The sequence below is a fragment of the Pongo pygmaeus genome, chromosome 10 (assembly GCF_028885625.2).
Source record: "Pongo pygmaeus isolate AG05252 chromosome 10, NHGRI_mPonPyg2-v2.0_pri, whole genome shotgun sequence".
NCBI classification, from domain to species: Eukaryota; Metazoa; Chordata; class Mammalia; order Primates; family Hominidae; genus Pongo; species Pongo pygmaeus.
The window spans coordinates 11,125,096-11,147,151 of record NC_072383.2 but is presented as its reverse complement, the minus strand read 5'-3'; the positions used below and the strand labels follow the sequence as shown (position 1 = coordinate 11,147,151).

The window sequence follows — 22,056 nt, the reverse complement described above, 5'->3', positions numbered from 1 at the left end:
TGCATACTGGCCTGAAGACAGTTTCTCTATATTTCTCTGATAACTTCTTTACCTCTATTCTGATGTCAATTGCTTTAGGAATTCGGGCTGGGCCTGAGATCTTCCTGACCCAAGGGACATCAAAGACCCTACAGAATCATCCCAACATATTGCAAAGCTTCAAGGAGAGTAGGGACTCAAATTAGTATAGCCCTGTTGGATATATGTGCACAAATCACCATTCTACTTGGTTCCAGGGGTTGGGGGAAGGGGTGCCAAAGGATGGAGGACAATAGCATGTGAGGAAATACAAAAGAGACCCTACTGGGAAGTGCACTAGAAAGAAGGGCAAGAAGCCAGGAGGAAAAAAAAGAAAAAAGCCAACCCTCCCCTCCCCTCCCATCCCCTCCTCTTTCCTTCCCTTCTTTTCCTCCCACCTCAGCCACCCAAATGACTAGGACAACAGGCACACACCATCATGCCTGGATAATTTTTTAATGTTTTCTAAAGACAGAAGAGTCTCACTATGTCACCCAGGCTGGTCTAGAACTCCTGGCCTTAAGCAGTCCTCCCACCTCTGCCTCTCCAAGTGCTGATATTACAGGCATGAGCCACTGCACCGGGCAGGCCTACAGTCATTCTTTATAGTTTACCCTCATTTTCCTGCATTCTATAAATACTCAAATAGAAGATAGCAGGGCCTCCTGGCTACTGTGACAGCCTCTAACAAGCAGGTTTAGAAAGAAAAAGGAAAAAGAAGTTCCTGAGTTCAACTGATGAGGATTGAACAAACAGTGCACACACACACACACACACACACCAAAGTTAGGAAGACTTTGTGGATAGGGCCCTTTGGACCCATTCGATGCACTGTTTTTTGTTGTCTTTATATCTGTATGTATGCTATGATATTAAATACTTAAAATATTATCTCATAAGTGCCAGAGAGATTGACCCAGGGAAAAGCACCAAAAATGTTAGTGGGGCAAACTCCCTGGCCATTTGAGCCAGTGGGTGGAGCATAATTTACCATAAGTGCCTTCACCCTCCAATGTCCGAACCTACCCTTATTGGGCTTTTTGTGTATTGCAAACAGAGAAAATCCCTCTGTGCAAGATAAAATCGAAAATTACTCAATGTACTCAAAACAACTCACAAAAAATCGACCATTTCTCAAGGAATGAAACAATCAAGAAATGACAACCTTGAAATGACTTAGATATTAAAATGACCAAAGACTTTACAGGAGCGGTTGTACCCATCCTTCATGAGGTCAAGGTAGACACTCAAAATGAATGGAAAGGAAAAACTTGTCAGCAGAAAAATAGGAATTATAAATTATAAATTAAGAAAACAGATATTTTAGAAATAAAAAATATAATGTCTAAAAAAACCTTTATTCAGTATGATAAATAGCATAAAGAAAATGATGGAGGAAAGACAGTGTTCTTTAGGTTGGATCAATAGAAATTATATACTCTAAACAATACAGGGTAAAATAATTGAAAAAATTATACATCATATCATGAATATGAAAGGCTATAACAAATGATGTACTATCATGCATTCTGAGTTTCAGAAAAACAGAACAAAGAGGTTGGTGTTGAAAGAAGACTCAGAGGAATAATGGTCAAAAATTTTCCAAACACGGCAAAGAGCATAAACCTACAGATACAAGAAGCTGAGCAAATCCCAACCAGAATACAACCAATGAAATCCATGCCAGGGAAATTCATTGTCCAATTTCTGAAAATTAAAGACAAAATCTTGAAAGCAGAAAGAAGGAAATGACATCATAGTTATAGGGAAAATACAATATGAATAACAGTGGTTATTATCACCAGAAACCAGAAATAACAGTAGAAAGGAGTACAAATATTTAAAGTGCTCAAAAGAAGAAATGGTCTACCAGAGGTTTATGTTCAATAAAAATATCCTTCATTAATGTAAAGGAAATCCAGGCATTCTAAGAAAAAAAGAAAAGCTAGAAACCTAGAAGAATTTCTTTCCAACAAACCTATCTTTAATTAATGGCCAAATGAAGTTCTCTAAACATAAAGGAAAGAATAGAAGAGGAATTTGTGGAACATCAAGAATGAAGTAAAAATAACACAAAGGGGGAAAGTGGGCAAACACAATATATCTTCCTTTTTCACTTGAGTTTTCTTCATATGTTTTAACCAGCCATTGCTAGCATCGAAGACGGAAGAGAGACAGGAAATGTGGAAAAATGACATTCTTCTCTAGAGCCTCTAGGAGGAAACTCAGCCTTGACACATGAATTTAACTCAGTGAACCCCAGTTCAGATTTCTGACCTACAAAACTGACAAATAATAAATTCATTTTGACCTAAAAATTATAAAGGGATGTAAGGTTTCCATACTTCACTAAAACTGGTAAAAAGTGTACACCACTAGATTATAAGCTATGTACATGTAAAGTAAAACAGAAGAATCACTAAAAATGCTGTTCAGAGAGATACCTCAAAAACTATATGGATCAACTAAAATAGAATTATAAAACATTTTCAAGGGCCCCATAGGAGATCAGGAAAAAGAAAACAATCAAAAGTAGTATAAATAAAAAACAAAAAATATGACGGCTCTAAAATATGAAAAAATGCATTAAGTGTCAATGGTTATTGAAAGTAAATTTTTGCCATCTCAGTTTGTGATCTACATTTTTGCATAGATATATACTTTAAGTCACAAACATTTGTATAACAACTAATTATATATAAACTCATTCATATTCTCATGAAAATATCTGGAAAAAGCCTGGGTGAGTCTCTCCAGCTCTCACTGAGCCAAACCAGGTCTAGATGGGTAAGATGTCCATCCTGTGTGTTCTATGAAGATTAACAGCCTCCCAAAGTCACACACTTCCTAATTCTCAGGCAAGTGAATATATTAACTTACATGACAAAGGGAAATTACATTTGTGAATCAATTGACCTGAATTTAGAAAGGTTATCCTGGATTATCCAGGTGGACTCAGTATAACCATAAGGTCATTAACTGTAGAAGAGGGAGGCAGAAGAGTCAGTGCAAGGGTGATGTGATGCTATGTGATGGGAGGCTCAACTGGCTATTGCTGGCATTGAAGATGGGAGAGGGCCAAGTAATGTGGACAAAAAATGGGTTCTTCTCTAAAGACTCCAGAAAGGGACTCAGCCTTGACAGGTGGATCTAACTGAGTAAGACCCATTATACATACTATTCTTCTCTAGTTTCCCACAATTACTCAATTTCCTGTAATTTAGTGTTAGCCTTGTTCTAAAGATAAGCGCCTTCTTAGAAAGTGGTGAATAGCAGAGTGATACTCATGGCTAATGAACAATTTGCCATATTTTCTAAATTGAAAACAACATCAACAACATCCGGTTAAACTGGAATTACGAAGAGAAGAGAAGATCAACTTAATTTTTCCTCATTTACTACAGTGACCTTAGCCATGTGACTTAATTTCTTTAGATATATATTTTTTTTTGTATTTTTAGTAGAGATGGGAAAAAATTAGGCATGGTGGCGAGGGCCTGTAATCCCAGCTACTTGGGAGGCTGAGGCAGGAGAATTGCTTGAACCCGGGAGGTGGAAGTTGCAGTGAACTGAGATCATGCCACTGCACCCCAGCCTGGGCGACAGAGCAAGACACCATCTCAAAAAAAAAAAAGAAATATGCTAAATTAATTGTGAAATATATACATTTATGGACCGTTAACATCAAATTAAAAAATATAGAAGACCGCCATAATAGTGTCACCAAAATTCTTAGACAAGTCAAAGCAAGTTGAAGTCTCAGAGACTTTTTATTTGCTAAATGTATTATCAGAATGCTTAGTTGGTGCAATTAATACAGTAATTCTGCCAATTCCTAACACTGCCAGACCACAGCGACTCAATGAAACTCACTGACTCTCAGAGAAGTTTATCCCCTCTGCCAATGTTCATCTTTCCTGGCAAACCATCTTTAGTGTTCCAGGCAAACTAGAGCATGGTGAAGTTGAAGAAGATTCTACTTTCTGTTCCATTCAGAGAGCTTCCTGGTTTTCAAAAGAGTGAGGCATGTGGGTGTGAAAGAGCTGAGGCATGAAATTTGGATCTTATCACAAGTGCAGAAGAGAAAACAGGAGATTTGAAGCACAAATGTGATATGACCTAATTTCTACTTTTAAATGATAACTCTGATTGTTGTGAGGGAGCTGATATGGGATGAGCTGGGGCAAGAACATTACTAAGACCAGCTGGAGGCTGGTAAAGTCCTCCAGGAGAGAGCATCATGGCTGAACAATCACCTTCTAGTAAAGATCAGGCAAGTGGTCATATTTGGGATGTATTCTGAAAGTGGAGGCAGTTAGATCGGCTAATGCGTAAGTTCCTGGAGGGAGTGAGGATTTTTGAACCACTAGGTAAACACCTGTCAGTGACCGAGAAAATGTTGGGATGTGTTATGAAAGATGAATCCTAAAATTTCTACTTTGAAGACTGGCCCTTCAGGGCCTCAGAATATGAACATCTATAGTAGAAGGCAAGTGTGGTGCTGAGGGCTGCCACCCACCTCTAGGTACCCAAGCTCCTGCAGCAGTCCTGCTTCTCCCTTTCACCCACCCTCACTCACAGACAGTATCCCTTTCAGCTATTCCATTACCTCTGTTTTTGATGTGTCTAGTGAGAGCATAGCTGATACTTATGCTTTCCTGATACACTAGTCTCTCGCTGATTGCTGACACTGGAGAAGCTTAGGGAACAGGCCTGAGCCGAGTGACCTTTAGGAGCATTTCCTGTTCTTTTCCTGTACTCTGCTTCCAAGGAGAAACCTGTCTTGCACCAGGCCTGCAGCTTCCTCAGTCGCCCACATCATCAGGCAATATCTGCCTGGCACTCCTTTTTGTTCCTTTTCTCTGACCTTCCTTTTGACATGGTTGACCTGAAGTCACTGAGGCAGGACTGCTCATCTCCAGGTCCTATGGGAAACAGTATCCGGTGAAACCAGAGACAATAATCTCCATAATGCATTGGGAGCTGCTGGGGTCAAGCAACTACTCTGTGCCTAAGATACAACTCAGAAAGCCCAGCTAGAACTGATCTACTTCCCATAGGGCCAGAGAAGAATTGCCAATTAAGAATGCATTCTCCCTGAAATAGATCTATATTTATTCCAGGGAAAATACCAATCTGCCTGGGTCCCTTACAAGAACAATGTTTTCTGTAGCAAAATCTAATCTACTAGGAAGCCTTCTTGTATTATTATCTGCAACTTTTCAGAAGAGCCAGACCAGACCCTCGTATGCCCAGCACAGGATCCACTCATGCACACCTGTCTAGGGCCTTGTCTTTATGATTTTCTGTCACCTGGCCTCTCAGCCATGCCTCCAACCAAGCTATCCTCAAATAAAGACTAGCCATGCACAAAAAGTGAAAAATTACACAAGACCTACTCAAGGTCTGAAATGGAAAGTGCAGCTGGTGATAGTGAGTATTTTATTTCATGAATTGATGAACAGGGAATTTCTAGGTATCACGGAGCAATCAGCAGCTGAGGAGAGAGCTACAAAACCAGGACCCTGACAGGGCTTTTTGGAAACTTAATTTTTTATTATCAAATTATACAGACAAAAATGAAAGTAAAGGTAGTGAGGAGTACCACACACCATTACTTAGAAGGATAAATAAAGGACATCTTTGTGGGGAGGAAAAAAAAAGATATAGGAAGAAAGGTAGACTCAGAATACAAAATATCAACAAATAAGTGTGAGAAAAAGAATGAGAAAGAATGAGTATTAGAATATTACAGATAAAAATCCTCTGTGAGAAAGAACACTCTGATGAAACAGGTGACATAATTACTGAGTAAAAAACAGAAGACCAATCAATCAAGGCAATTGAGGCTTGGACAGGCATTACAAATTATCTTAGTTGAATGTATAATTGTGGCCATTTAATTATCAGTGATGACAATTACAATATTTATTAGAAGAAATAGAGGATGAATTCTATAGAATATTCTGGAGAAAGTGGAGGTCTTAGCTATATGACATCGTGTGGCTCACTTAGGCAACCATATATTCAGTTTGTTCAGGTCTAGAAATTCCTTGGTGGTTTCTGTGTTCAGTTTTGCTTTAATAAACCCTAAAGATATTTTTAAAATACAAATGTTTTAGCTTGCCTGTGTTGTACAGCACCAAGGCTTGCCTGAGTGTAGTGAGATTCACAGAAGTTTGGACAATTCTTGTAGCCTGAGCAGGCTGCGAGCACCTTTCTCTCATATATGTGTGCCTGGGAGTGTGCTGTCCTCACACATCTCACAGATAAGCAAGACCACCTCTGTTACATGAAAAATTTAGCTAAATGTGAAAATATCCACACACACACACATCATGAGAGATGGAAATAGGCTATCAAAAGAGTCAGAGATATTGACCATCTTCACTGTTAGCTGTAGGATCAGTGTCCACCCCCTCGACACACCCACACAAACTCACATACACAGAAATGAAAAGCACAGTGGAAAGCAGAATAGCAGTCTTACCAAAGAGATTGAAAACCAAAAGATGTCTAAAGTTCAATCCTGACACTGTGCTAATTGCTTGGACACAGTTCCGTCAAAACATTTGTCCAAGTCATAGTTATGCCTTTTAGGAATTAGACACAAACAACATCCTACACAACCCTTCCTGCTGGGCTAGAGTCCCAAAAGAAATGAGGGATACACTTGACCTGAAGTAAGCAAAGCAGAACCCAGTATCTGAGGCAAGGAGGCCCACCTGGTAGGGAGCTCAAATGCGCCATTGTCCTGCTTGTCTTTATAAAGGGAGCTGCCACGTTTCTCCCAGCACAAAGTTAGGAGTAACACCAGAGCCTCCTGCAAGATGCTTCTGATTCTGCTGTCAGTGGCCCTGCTGGCCTTCAGCTCAGCTCAGGACTTAAATGAAGGTAAGCCGAATTGGGGGTAGATATTGTGACTCTGATTGGGGTTTACAGGCAAATGCTATAGAGGAGGAAAGTGGAGGGAAGAGAGGAGGATGAGAAAACAGATGGGACTGCAGAGTTCTCATGCTGAGGATCAGAAGACCTATTGTACCTTCGTTCCTCATCAAGGCCTCATAGTTTATTTGTTGCACAAATAGAATCCGATAAAGAATTTATACTAGGGGTGTGAGAGAGTGAGATTTGCATTATACAGAGACATGGGACTGCTGGGAAGGACGTGGAGAATGAAAGACAGATTCAGGGAAGTGCAGCTGTGAAGATCCTGTACTGATCCCAGTAGACGGGGATGATGGTGGCCTTGCTGTACAGTGGATGAGCATCGATGAAGGAAATACACACATGTCAGAGCTACTGCCGAGGCAGAGAATTGGGTAAACACTTCTCTCTGTCTACATAGAGTTAAAGAATAACCAAAGTGAAACATTGTCATTTTTCTCTCTCCTGAATGTAGTATTTCAATGTGCTGGGAATGGCATGTGTAAGATTATATCCAAGTGGCTATGTCTGGTGGCTCCTGTTGAGAAAGCTTGCAAACATTAGCAACATATTTACAGATGAAAGAGGGCAGAAGAATCCCCAAATATGTCATTGAAATACTCAGAGCAGTTTAACTAAATAAGCACTAAGGTTTGGGGAATCATGAGAGGACAAACACGGGCCCTACTATATTGAGTTCCTGGTTGACACTCAGTGTAGTTAACAACCCTGCTTCCCCCTTACATCTTCCTCCACTTCCAGTAGCATCAGACGGTGGCTAGTGAGGTCACCAAGGGGATGCACAGGGTGTGATCGGAGGGCCCTTTTCCTCTTAGAACACTATGAGCCCTGAAAGATTCATGAAGTAACTTTTCCCATCATCCTGTACTTCTTTTCTAGATGTCAGCCAGGAAGACGTTCCCTTCGTAATATCAGGTAAATCCCAATAAATTCTCAGTAAACTCTGTCTCCATTTTTTCCTGAAGAATTGATCAGTTCTCCAGTGTCTTCTTGTCATCATTTTCTTGTCAGGAATTGGCTAATATCAGTGCCCCAGAGATATAAACAGTTTTCTCCCAACCTTGATTCTGGGGACCATGAGTAAAGAAATTCGATTTTTCATCACCTTATGTGGATGAAGAGGAGTTCTAATCAGGAAGCATTGGGAAGGGGGAAGGTTGGGAGTTGAGAGGCAGGTCAGGGAGAGAGGGGCCGGCCGTGTGGTGAAGACAGAGAGGTATGAAGACAGGAGGGTTTTCCAGCACTGAGCTCAGCTCTTCTTGTTTCAACTCACACAGATGGAGGAGACTCTGAGCAGTTCCTAGATGAGGAGCGTCAGGGACCACCTTTGGGAGGACAGCAATCTCAACCCTCTGCTGGTGATGGGAACCAGGATGATGGCCCTCAGCAGGGACCACCCCAACAAGGAGGCCAGCAGCAACAAGGTCCACCACGTCCTCAAGGAAAGCCACAAGGACCACCCCAACAGGGAGGCCATCACCATCCTCCTCAAGGAAGGCCACAAGGACCACCCCATCAGGGAGGCCATCCCCATCCTCCTCAAGGAAGGCTACAAGGACTACCCCATCAGGGAGGCCATCAGCAACGTCCTCCTCCACCTCCTCATGGAAGACCCCAGGGACCACCTCCCCAAGGGGGCCGCCCACAAGGACCTCCACAGGGGCAGTCCCCTCAGTAATCTAGGATTCAATGACAGGTACGATTCCAGTTTATTTTCCATTGAAGTCTCCAACTGCTACAGTTCTCCAACTTCACTGTGCCAATGAATTCTCTGAAAACCTGTTAATATTGCCTTGTCCTGGAACACATTTCTAAAAATTGTTATTCAGATATTCTTGTATAGGGTATCAAGACCCTGTGTTTTACAGAAGCTCTTGAAGGCAATTCTGATTTTGAGAATCACTATCTTCAAATTACGTGTCTTAAATAGGGTTGACAATGAGGACGTAGAACCATGTTCCCCCTTTGGCTCTCTGTTTTCTTTCCTCAAACTCAGACCCCCATTTAACGTTTTCACCTGAACATGCTTTGCACAGTCCTGCCTCACATCAGGCTTTCAGGTCCAGTATTCCTACTAAGTGGTCCTTGAACTTTCAGTTGTTAAATGGTATCTCATTTTTAATATACTTACATTTAAAGTCATACATGCTTAAGCTAACAAAAACTAATCTCACTGAACCGAAATGTACAGAGCTAAATAGTAAGAGCCTAACTCATCTTTCCTCCCTTCTAACCTTCTCAAAACCTCCACCTTTTACTCTTTGGAATCTCCTTTTTGAAATATTTATTGCTACATAAATATATACAATGCTTTCATTACAACCACGTGTACCATACTGTATATTCAGATTTGTGTCTTATTCATTGGAAAAATTTATTGTTTAGAAAACTTTCTCATGAGTTCATTTAGATCTCTTCAGTGTTTATTGGTTAGTTTGTTTTTACAATTGTATACTATTCTATTGTTTGGTTGTTCCGTAATCTATTTAACCAATCCCTGTCACTGGACATTGAGGCTGAATTCACATTCTCACTGTTACATGATATGTTGCAGTGCCCATTGTTTCTCTTTCTCATCTAAGCAACACTTTAAATCACATTACGTGCAATGGCTTAAAGAGTGAACAAAGAAAATATTACTAAGGAGAAGGGGGCTGTAGAACGGATAGAGGGTAAGAGTAGGGGCTTGCATCTCCATCACTGCAGTAACCCCCAGTGAGGGATTAGACATTTCCTGCCATGTCAGGTGTTGTCTATAATCTTCCTTGTTTGCTTGTCTTTTTCAGGAAGTGAATAAGAAGATAACAGTGTTTCAAATGCCATGAAACATGGCGTCATGCTCTAACTTCAGTATACCAATAAAACAATCAGCTTGCAATTTCTTATGGTGGTGTCTCTTTCTGAGTGTTTAGGACTCTAGAATCTGAGACCCATCCATGTTCACATTGTAAGAACATCCAGGACTCCTTCTCCTTGATGTTTCCAGCAAGCTTCTCTCCTCCTTATCCTTATTAAGTCATCCGCCTGGGGAAGGAGTTCCACTGTTTCTTTCCTTCTCTGTCTTCTATAGCTCGAATTTAAATTGTACAATTATTTTCATGTCATTTCCTGATATTCTAGTCAGCTTATGAATGTAAGCAAAACAATACCAATGAAAGAAAATCCCAGAAGCTGAGAGAAATTTTAACAAGTTCGAAAGTAACCGATTTTGTTTTCTAGGGAAATGAGTATGGTTCTATGCCTGTATTCCCCAGAAGCCACTAGACCTATTTTCCCCTATTTTATCACTGATCAGTTCTGTCCCTGCCGATGAGTCTTACTATTCTTAAGAAAACCTAAATGGATTTCATCAGAGGCAGCATGACTTGAATGGGCAAAGAATTTGGAATCTCTCATATTGCAGTTTAAGAACTCTGTCTTGCTAACTCTGGACTCATAGGAAGCTACTTACGTCTCAGAGCCTAAGTTTCCTCTTCTAAATTTTTGAATAATCAAAATGGCTCCCCTAATGGATGAAGACTAAGCAGATCACATACATGAAAAACTAGTGGATATAGTCATGTCTGCTTCACAATAATGATTTTAGGAAAGAACAGCAGACATGAAATTGTGAGGAATTAAATGCTCCCGAGTTAAAAATCTTAAGATTTCTTTGTCAAAAAATCTAAGTACAATAGTCTCTGATATTGTTTTTTTCTAGGCTTTCAAACAAAATAGGAACACATTGCATATTTGGATACTTTTTAGCATTTTCTTTCTTATCAGGCCCATAAAATTCTAATTAGGTTTTTTTTTTAAAAAAATAGTATCTGCTTATGGAAATTTAATTATGACAATTAGAAATGCAGGCTTTTGAAATCTAAGAGCTTATGAATGTGTTAGTTAATATAGTGAAATATTGCCTGCGTAATGTTAATTTTTTATGTGGATCACCCAAATTAAAATATCTAGAATGAGAAAACAGAGAAGCAATCTAATTTATAACAGACAGAAAGTCTAGTTCTTAAGCAAAAATAAAAGATACATACATCTTATAATTTCATTTAAAAAAACAGAAAACAATACAAACTTCAGAAATGAGAGGGAGAAATTAATCATGAATGTGTAAAATTTTGAAAAAAATCAGATAACATGATGTAAAACTCTTCTGATATAAAAATTTCCATGAAATTAACATTACTTTAACATAAGTTATCAAATATGACTCAAGGAGTTTCAGAAAAATTGAATATAAAATAACCTAAGAGAAATGAATGATGTTGATAGGAGACTCTCTGCAAGCAACTTTCAGCGTCATTTCCAATGTCAATGAACACAGAAAATTCTTATGTTGAATTTGTTAATCACTAGGAACAGATATTTCTAGTTTAAGTTTTTCTAAATTATAACAAAGGTTAAAAACATTCAGAATTCATTCTGTGAGGCTCATTAATGAAAATAGGTAGACCTGCAAAGGAAAAATACTCAGAAGTAAATAAAGAAGTCAATGCTGTGCGGAAAATAATCCACCATGTTGAAAGAGGACGGTGAGGATGGCTCAATATTAGAAAACTGCCACTGTCTCCACTGATAGCCTAAGTGCTTTCACTAAGAAGGTAAAAAACAATCAGAACAGAATGATCTCACCAAAACAGCCACCAAGTTGACCAACCCACATGCAGCTGGAGCTGAGTTCTCTCCTATTATCCTAGGTGAAGCCTCCTTGCCTCTATCTTTTCCCTTCCTACTTGATTTTATATCTTATTGCCTAATCAAGGATTTTGATTCTGCACATGATCTTTTTGTCTCTTGAATCTTACCTGTATGCTCCATGAGATTATTTCAATCAGCACAAATTTGCTGAAACATCTCTTATTTTTACTAAGGTCTCCCTAAAGCTCTTAATGCTTCCTTACTGTGACATTATTTGTCCGCCTTCCTTATTGCAAAGTTCTTGAAACATATGACTATAGTATTTGCTCCATTCACTCACCTCCAATTTCTCTTCCACATTCATTATACAGGCTTTCATACTTTGCACTACAATTTTGTGACGGTCATCTTTGACCTTTATTCTAGTCAGTTTAGGAATCCGTTTTCAGTCTTGCATCTCATTTGACCTCTGAGCAATGTAACACTATTGAACATATCCTTTTTGGGACAGTTTATCAACATCTCCAGGGATGTCTCACTGTCTCCTATGGTTTCGTCTACCTCTGCTGCCTCCCTCCTGCAGCTACAAGTTTATTGTCTCTCAAATCTGTTTCATCTTGGTAAATAGCATCTATATTCATCAATGTGATTTAGCCAACTGCAACTCATTCTTGACTCTTCCTCATACATCACATTACATCAGGTCAAATGGACTATGCTACTATTTTAAAGTTCAACCTTCAAGTACATTTCTATTGCAGCCATTTTTAAGCACCATCATCACTATCTGCCCATCTAAGCAAGTCTCATTTCTACCTTACTCCAAATTGCAAATCTATTTTTTCTCAACAGTTCCCCACTGTAACTATTTAATAATCGTATTACACATATATATTTTTTAGTGCATTTGCCCCTCTTTTACACCGTAAGAACAAAATCCTAATTTTGAGTGTGGTCAAGTTCCTTAGGGTAGAGCCCTACCAGTCTCTGAACTTATTGACTGCTCTATACCTAATTGATCCAGCTATGGCCACACTGGTCTTCTTTGTTGTCATCTCCTCCTCACTCCTCCCACCTCCCTCCTCCCTCCTTCTCCTCCCTTCTCCCTCCTCCTCCTCCTTCTTTTTCCTCTCCTCCTCCTCTTCGTCCTCCTCCTCCTTCTTCTTCTTTTTCTTCTCCTTTTTTCTTCTTCTTTCTTCCTTCTCCTCTTCCTTCTTTTTTATTTCTCCTTCTACTCCATCTCCTTCTTTTTCTTTTTTGAAAAAATTGCTTAAATTTGCCTTCAATTTTATTTATTTATTTTGAGATGGAGTCTCGTTCTGTCACCTAGGCTGGAGTGCAGTGGCAAGATATCGGCTCACTGCAACCTCCGCCTCCCAGGTTCAAGCGATTCTTCTGCCTCAGCCTCCTGAGTAGCTGGGATTACAAGCATGCACCACCATGCCTGGCTAATTTTTGTATTTTTAGTTAAGACGGGATTTCACCATGTTGGTCAGGCTGGTCTCGAACTCCTGACCTTGTGATCCACCTGCCTCGGCCTCCCAAAGTGCTGTGATTACAGGCATGAGCCACCACAAGCGGCTTACCTCAATTTATTTTTAAACTTTATTTTTATAAATATATGTGGTTCAAAGGTAATTTTGTTACATGTATAGATTGCATAATGGTTAAATCATGGCCTTAGGGGTTCCATAACAAGAATAACAAATATTGCATTTACTAATTAATGTCTAACTCTTAATTCCCTCCCACCCACTCACTCTTCCAAGGCTTCAGTGTCTGTAGTTCTACCCTCTATATCTATGTAAACACATTTTCGCCCCTACTTATTAGTGACAACATGTTATACTTGACTTTCTGTATCTGGCCTTTTTCACATAGCATATTATCTGTCACATCCAGTTCCATTCGTATTGCTACAAAAGGAGCGATTTCTTTCTTTCCTTTTTTTTTTTTTTTTTTTTTTTGCAGAGTAGTATTGCATTGTGTATATATCACAATTTCTTTACCTACAAACCCATTGATGGGTTTCCGTTGTTTCCATACTTGGGGTTTCCTAGGTATCCATTGATGGTTACTTAGGTTGATGCCATATCTTTGCTATTGTGTGTGGTGTTTCAGTAAACATAGAAGTGCAGATTTATTTTTCATATAATGATTTCATTTCCTCTGCATAGATACAGTAGTAAGATTGCTAGATTGAATAGTAATCCGAGTTTTAGTTCTTTGAGAAATCATACTGTTTTCCATAGAGTTTATGGAATTTACTTTTTTTTACTAATTTACTTTCCAATCAGGGTGTATAAGAGCACTCCTTTCTCCACATCCATCCCAACATCTGTTTTGTTTGTTTGTTTGTTTTAATCATAGCCATTCTGACTAGGGTAAGGTGATATCTCACTGTGGTTTTGAGTTTTATTTCTCTGATGATTAGTGATATAGAGTATTTTTCACATACTGTTGATTATTTGTATGTCTTATTTGAAAAGATGTCCATTTCTATCTCTTGTCCACTTTTTATTGGACTATTTTGTTGTTTTTGAGTTGTTTGTTTGTATATTCTGGTTATTATTCTCTGTCAGTCCTATGCTCAGTAGGGTTATAATTGGGAGCTGTGTAGAAATTTCTACTAGTCCAAACTCAGAAGTGAGGCATAGGGGAGCATAACATGCCCGGCAGGGGCTCTCGAAGCTTGGCCTGATCAGTCCTGGGCTCCAACACAACGTCTAGTGTGCTTCTCTAGCAGACAGCCCTGTGCCCCCCTCCTCCCACCTCTCAGATTGCGGGGTCAGGATTGTTACAGGAAAACACAGACACCTTTAGTCTCTATGCCAGCTTATATGGGCAATCTCCAAGCAACAGGCTGAAGGACTTACATGGAAATGTGATCTAAACCTAGAGTCTAGCTTGCTTTATAATGTGTGATTATTAAGAGTTGGAGCATGTTAGCCACCAATTGTCTTCTTGCACTGAGCCCTGCAAATGTTAAATTTGGGCTTTTGGATAATCATTGGGCCGTTTCGATATGGAGAATTATCCTTTAGTTCTGGGAAATGTATTGTTTCATTGATGTGTTTCTCAATATATTCTTATTTCTTGATCTGAAATTAATGATTGTTGATATTAAAGAGAACAGGTTATAGGAGGTGGAAATCAAGATTCTACTTGGTACATGGTATGTTTACATTCATTTTAAATGACAGGTGGATTGCTGAGGTCCTTGACCCATGTACAGAAGCCTAAGCGCCTGCTGCAGTCCTGCTCCTGGGTTTGACTCCATTCTAAGTCAGTGACAGTGTCTCCTTCAGCTCTTTAGTAATCTCTGTTTTGGTTGTCCGGTAGGTTGAGACCCAATATTTACTCTTGCCTGAAACACAAATCTCTCTCATTCATTTCTGACATTAGAGAAGGTCAGGAATAGGGTATGAGTTGAGTGATATGTGGAGGCATCACCTGTTCCCTTCCTGGACTCGGGAGACAAGGAGAAGCCTGCCTCCCACCAGGACTAGAGCTTCCTCAGCTACCCACTCAAAGAGGCACATCTGACTGACATTCACCTCTGCTCATTCTCTCTGACCTTCCTTACCTACCTGAAGGTCTACTGTAAGCTACCTAGGCAAAACTGCTCATGTCCAGTAACTCTTTTGAAGTAATGTTTGGTGAAACCAGAGACAATCATCCCATTAACATCAGGGCACCTGCTAGGCCCAAGCAGCTACTCTATGACTCCCTTAAAGCATGTGACACTTAGTTGAAACTGTTTGACTTTCCACATAGCTGCAGAATATTTGACCACTGGTATTATATTCCTTCTCAACCCACATCACTATTTATGTCAGCAGAGAAACAGAAAGTTAATCTGCCTAGTCAACTAGAAAATTCAAAGTTACCTGTAGCAATTCTTATATTATTGAAAGGTCTTCCTGTAATGTAGTAGGTCTTTAAAAAGTTCATGAAAATGTATGTTATATTAAGAATACCATAAAAGGATTCCACATTTTTGGCATCAAAATGAACCTAAACTGATATGCTGTAAGATGTCTGAATAGGAGCTATTTCAAAGAATAATGAAAAATAAGACAGGAGTTTCAAAACATCCCCTATAAGAGGAAAATACAGTTTTCTAAAATTAAAGTGAAAACAAACATAAAATTTATGGTTAAGCTTGCATGAAAGAAGGTAAAACCACTGATGCTTTCTGAAAAGTTCATGTGGATAATGGCTGAAGAAATCAGCAGTTCACAAATAGATATGTTATTTCAAGAAGGGATGAGATGGTGCTGAACCTCAAGCCTACAGTGACAGAGTATTCATATCAAATGTATCTTGTGGATACCATGATAGAAGAGGAATGAAGATTAAGAGTATGAACAATAGCCAACCCTTCAGGTTTTTTAATTGGTTCATCTTACATGATTCTAACTGAAAAATTAATGTTGAGCAAATTTTTCACTCTGTGGATACCAAAACTGTGGCAACCAGAGCAGCTACAGACAAGAGCAGAAGTTTCCCTGAAAATTTAAATAAGGGGATAAAGATCCTGAAGCATTTCTTCAAAGAATTGTGACAGCAGATGTAACATGGCTTTATCAGTACAATCATGAAACAAAGCACAATCAAAGCAATGGCTACCAAGAGGTGGAAGTGGTCCAGTCAAAGAAGAGTGGATGAGGAAAGTGCAAAGGTAATGGCAAGAGTTTACTGGGAAGCTGAAGGCATTTTGCTTGTTGACTTTCCGAAGGGCCAGAGAAGGACAATATATGCTTATTCTGAGAATATTTTGAGAAAGCAAGAATTTTAGTAGAGAAATGCCCAGGGGAGCTTCAGCAGAGTCCTTCACCACGACAGAGCTCCTGCTCATTTCTCTCATCAAACAGGGCAATTGGTGAGAGTTCTGATAGAAAACCATTAGGCATCCACATTACACCCTAATTTAGATCCTTTGGATGCTTTTTGTTTTGTAATCTCGTAACATCTGTAAAGGCTATTTATTATTCTTCAGCTAATAATGTAAAAAGGACACACCAATAGCTGGTATGTTGACCAAAATGTATGAAAATTTCCCTTATGCTGTTCATTAATGAGTAGGTTAGGGAAATGTTTGAAAACTGAGTATCTGATGGTAGCATTGAAACAAACTTACCAAATGACACTTTTATATTTGCTTTTTTCCATAGATAACAAGAGGTAGAAGAATTAAAGATACTCCATCAATGTGTGCACTGCTTGAATTTGAAATTAAATGTGTCTTGTTTACTTGCATGAAGACACTTTATATGTATCTCCCTTATCACTTCTATTCCTCTACTCTGATCTCAGTTCCTTTAAGGATTTGAGCTGGGCCTGAGATATCCCTTACTCAAATGAGACAAAAGCCTTACAGATCCATCTCAAAATTTTGTAAAACATCAAGGAGGGTAGGGATTAAAATTGCGTATATGTGTTCAAATCACTATTCTACTTGGCTCTGTGGGAAATGGGGAAGGAGTGCAATGAAGGAAGTGAAGGATATAGGATGCAGCCACTTGTGATACTGAGGCAAGAAAGGAAGAGACTCCAATTCTGTAGACTCCCTAGACGCTGGGAGGTGCACTTTAAAAAGGTAAACCCTGGAGCAAGAAGTCAAGTGAAAAAGAAAGCCTTTTTGGTGGCCCTAGTCTTTTTTGTTTTTTGGGTGGTTTTCATTGTTCTTGTTTTTTCAGACTTTGACTTGCTCTCTCTCTTAGGCTGGAGTGCAGTGGTGTAATCATGGCTCACCGTAGCCTTGATATCCCAGGCTCAATCTATACTCCCAGCTCACCCTCCCAAATAGCTGGGTCTACAGACGCAAACCACCGAGCCAGGATCCTTTTGCAATTTTTTTGTAAAGACTGGATCTTACTATGTTGCCCAAGCATATCTCAAATTCCTTGTGTCAAGGAATCCTCCCACTTCTGCCTTTGAAAGTAGTGGGATTACAGGCATGAGCCATTGTGCCAGGCCTGTAGTCATCGATTTTACCTCAGCCATATTATCTACTTTCTGTAAATCCCCAATCAGAAGACAGCAGGCCTACCTGGATACTGTAACAGACTCTAATTAAGCAGGTGTTAAATTAAATTGTGTTGTTTCTGTAGGGAAAAAAGGAAAAAGAAGTCCTCAAATTCAATTGAGATTTGAGCAAATGATGCACAAAAGAAAATTAAAAAAGACTTTGTGAATAGGAATTTTTTGGGACCCCTTCAGTGCACACTATGTATGCTATGATGTTAAATATACTTATAGTTTTATCTCATAAGAGCCATAAAGGATCATCCAGGCAGAAGCTCCAAGTAGAAAAATGTTAGTGGGACAAAATCCCCTGCCATCTGAACCAGTGAGTGGATCTCAATTAAGCAAGAGGGCCTCTACCCTCCAATGTCTAAAACTTCCTTCATTGAATTTATTATGTACTGTAAACAGAGAAAATCCTGTGTGTGGGATAAAATAGAAAATTGCTCAACATACTTTATAAAATCAGAAACAATCAACCAATTCTCAAGGAGATAAATAATCAAGAGATGATAACCTTGAAACAACTGGATATTAAAACGGTGAGACTTTCAATCTCATTGAAGCAGGTGTTATAGACATCCATTATGAGGTCAATGTGTACGCTCTCAGTTTAAATGGAAAAAAAAGTTCCCAGCAGAAAAAAGAAACTATATAATATAATGACATAGAAATTTTGATACTGAGATATGTAGTGTAAAAAATTAAATAAAATATTATTTAGTGTGATCAGTAACAGAAAGGAAATGATGGAGGAAAGAGTCAGTATTCTTGAGGCTGGATTAATAGAAATTATATACTCTGATGAACACAGGGTAAAATTTTAAATACTATTATGAACACGAAAGGTTATAACAAATAATGTGATAATGATAAAATCTGAGCTTCAGAAGGGAAGAACAATGAGGATGCTATTGAAAGATAACTCAAAGATATAATGGCTGAAAATTCTCCAAACTTGCAATGGACATAAACCTACAGATGCAAGAAGCTGAGCAAATGCCAACCAGAATATACCCAAGAAAACCCATGCAAGCAACACTGTAGTCAAATCTCTAAAAACTAAAAGAAATGTTTTGAAAGCAGCAAGAAAGAAATGACACCATAGCTATAGGGAAAACACAATGTGAGTAACAGTGGTGTTATTACTAGAGAGCAGAATAACCAACAGGATGTAGCTAAAATATTCAAAGTGCTGAAAGAAAAAAAAATGTCAACCAGATGTTTATGTCCAATATAACTACTCATCAATAAAAAGAAAATACAAGCATTCTTAGAAGATAGAAAAAAAAATCTAAGAATTTCTTTCCAACAAACCTATCTTATAAAATGGTTCTATGAAGGTCACTAATCATAAAGGAAAAAATAGAATAGGATTTTTTTGGAACATCAAGAATGAGCAACAACAACAAGAATGAGCAACAACAACAACAATGACAACAAGCCAAAAACAAAAATTGGAAATACAAAGTAGGTAAACACAAAATAACTTTCTTTCCTTCTCACATTTTCTGCACGAGTTTCAAATGGCTCCAACTGGCCATTGCTAGCTTTAAAGATGGAAGAGGGCCAAGGAACGCGGCAAGATAATGAGCTTTTCTTCTAGAGACTCCAGGAAGGAACTCAGCCTTGAGACATGGATTTAACGCAGTGAGACCCAGTTCAGATTTCTGAGCTGCAAACTTGGAAGACAATAAATTTATGTCAAAGCAAAAATGACAAAATTTACTGTGGCATAAATGCATGTAGACATATATTTAATATGATTCTGTTACAAACAGTGGGAAAGAGGGAGCAGTTAAAAAGACAGGAAAGCAAGGTTTCCATATTTTACTGAATAGGGTAAAATGTGCACAGCACTAGACTGTGAAAAGCTACGTATGCATAATGTAACACAGAGCAACCACTAACAATGCTGTATAGAGAGTCACGCAAAAAATTTACAGATCAACTAAAATGGAATCAAAAAAACATTTTCAAGGAATCCATAGATTGAGAAAAAGAAAAACAATCAAAAGTAGTATAAATATGAAAAATAAAAATGGCTCAAAAATACCAACAATTACATTAAATGTAAATGGTGATTAAAAGTAGCTTTCTGCCATTTCAGTTTCTGACTTACACTATTGAGTAGATATATACTTTAAAGTAAAATATTTGCATTACAACTAATTTTATATGAACTCATTTACACTTTCACGTGAATATCTGGAAGAAGCCTGGGTGAGTCTCTCCACCCTGCACTGAACCAAACCAGGCCTAGAAGAGTAAGATGCCCATCCTGTGTGTGCTATGAAGGATAATGACTTCCCAGAGGCACACACAGAGACACACACTTCCTCATTCCCAGAATCAGTGAATATGTTAACTTACATGACAAAGGGGGATTACATTTGCGAATCAGTTGACCTAAATGTCAAGAGATTTTCCTGGATTACCTAGGTGGACCCAATGTAGTCACATGGTCCTTATATGTCGAAGAGAGAGGTATGGGAGTCTTCCCTAGAAACTCCAGCATGAAACTTAGCCTTTCCATGTGGATTTAAGACAGTGTGACTCATTTCTGAATTTTAAGTTACAAAGTCACTTACTTTGTGGTAATGTGTTATTGTAGCATAGGAAAACCAGTAAACTTTCCACAGATTCATTTCATGCTTTTCTGTGGTCTCCTGAAGTGTTCCTGCCAGTGTGTCAAGTATCAGGGAGCAATAAAATTACCATGCCTATTAACACAAGGCAACTAAGTGACATCTTCCCCTACAAAATAAAAACCACTCTCAAAACTCAATTATTAAATTATCAAATATTAAATATTAAATGGGGAATAGCTAAGAAATGTTCCTCCCCCATCCTCATTCAATTTCCTCCATTCAGCCAGGATTAATGCATCAGCTGGGCACATCCTGTGCTGATCTAGATTTCTACAATTATTCAACCTCCTATACTTTAGTGCTGGCCTTGGTTTCTTATTTATTTTTTATTTTTTTAATATAATTCATTCTTCACTATGTCCTGTACTCATGTGGTGGCCTTGTTCTAAAGCTCAGAACCTTCTTAGAAAGCGATGGATAGAAGGCAGACACTCATGGCTAGTAAAATAGTTGCTTCAATGAGAACACATGGACACAAAGAAGGGAACAACACACACTGGGGCCTATGGGGAGTGTGTGGGGATGGACAGCATCAGGATAAATAGTTAATGCATGCAGAGCTTAATATTTTGGTGACGGGCTAACAGTTGCAGCAAACCACCATGACTCACGTTTACCTATGTAACAAACCGGCATGTCCTGCACATGTATCCTGGAACTTAAAATTAAATTAAATTAAATTAAGAATTTAATTTATGTCATTTTCTAAATTAACAAAAACAACAGAAGCAGGGAGAAAAAAATTGTCTTTAACATCCACGTTAGATTTTATAGCTGATATTAGCATCTGGTAAGATTAAAGTTTGAAATCCTTTTTTGAAGGATAAAAATCCTCATTGAAAATGGTATGAAATCTCTAGCAAGGTATCAGGGGTAAAAAGGATGAAAATCACAAATGGGTACTGAAATGGACTCTGCTTCCTATGGAGGTGCTGGGTTGATCTACAATGAAGAAACGGTTTGATTCACTTGCAGTAAGAATCACTCACCGTGTGTCTAAGCATTATACTATCTGCCTCCTGTAGGGTTAGTAAATGTATGATTCCCCTGAGTCTGTGGCACCAAAATCCCCCCTTTCTTAACTGTCAAGGTGTTCTGCCAGGACTGATATCCTGCCAATGGAAATGGAGTGGAAATACACTCTCTGAGAAGAATTTGGTTAAAGGCTTGGTCCACCCACACTCAGAAGTTACTAAGAGTGGCAGGTGAACTGGACCTATCCTCATGAGCTAGCACCATATTCTCTCTTCTCCCCAAGTGTGGACTCAGCTAAGTGAACATGATGCCTGGATAAGAAGAGTATAAAATAGGGACAGAAGTTCAGTTACTTATTAAATCTGTCCTGGAATTCTCTCAAAATACCAGGAATAAAGAAAAATACAAAAGTCTCTGGTTTTATCTGGTATTCTAGTCATGGGCTCTTCAGAATAAACAGTAGTGACATGTATGAGAAATCAGGGAATAAATTTCTTTTTTTAAAGGGCAAAACCTCCAGAGAAATTACTCTTCCTATTAAAAATCAAATAACCTCCCTGTGTTGATAATTGTCACAATCAGCACAATCTCTAGATAGGCAGATGTGGAAACAGGTGGGGCCAAGACACTAGCAGAAAGGACCAGGTGAATTTGTGCCATGAAGCTGCCTCTTGCTCTTGTAGTCAAACATGAGAATTTCTCTAACTCCCGCATGGATGTAAAGGAAAGAAGACATAAGCTAACATTTACCATTCATTCTATGCTGGGAAGTGGGAATCCTACAAATAGTGATGGAGGGCAG

General features: G+C 38.7%; 1 protein-coding gene across 3 annotated transcripts in view; it reads left to right on the top strand.

Annotated features, from left to right (window-relative positions):
* The first annotated feature begins 269 nt into the window (after nucleotides 1-269).
* Nucleotides 270-22,056, top strand: part of LOC129010833 (salivary acidic proline-rich phosphoprotein 1/2) — a 74,937-nt gene continuing 53,150 nt past the window's right edge. For 2 of the 3 annotated variants that reach the window (XR_008493064.2, XM_063672435.1), the window contains exons 1-3: nucleotides 270-6,912; nucleotides 7,846-7,881; nucleotides 8,244-8,662. Coding sequence is in view for 2 of the 3 variants with exons in the window: in XM_063672435.1 (XP_063528505.1) it covers nucleotides 6,849-6,912; nucleotides 7,846-7,881; nucleotides 8,244-8,644 (501 nt within the window). In the remaining variant the exon portion in view is untranslated. Of the gene's footprint in view, nucleotides 6,913-7,845; nucleotides 7,882-8,243; nucleotides 8,663-9,752; nucleotides 9,844-22,056 lie in introns of those variants that run through there. The other variant, XM_054445366.2, reaches the window with a different exon arrangement.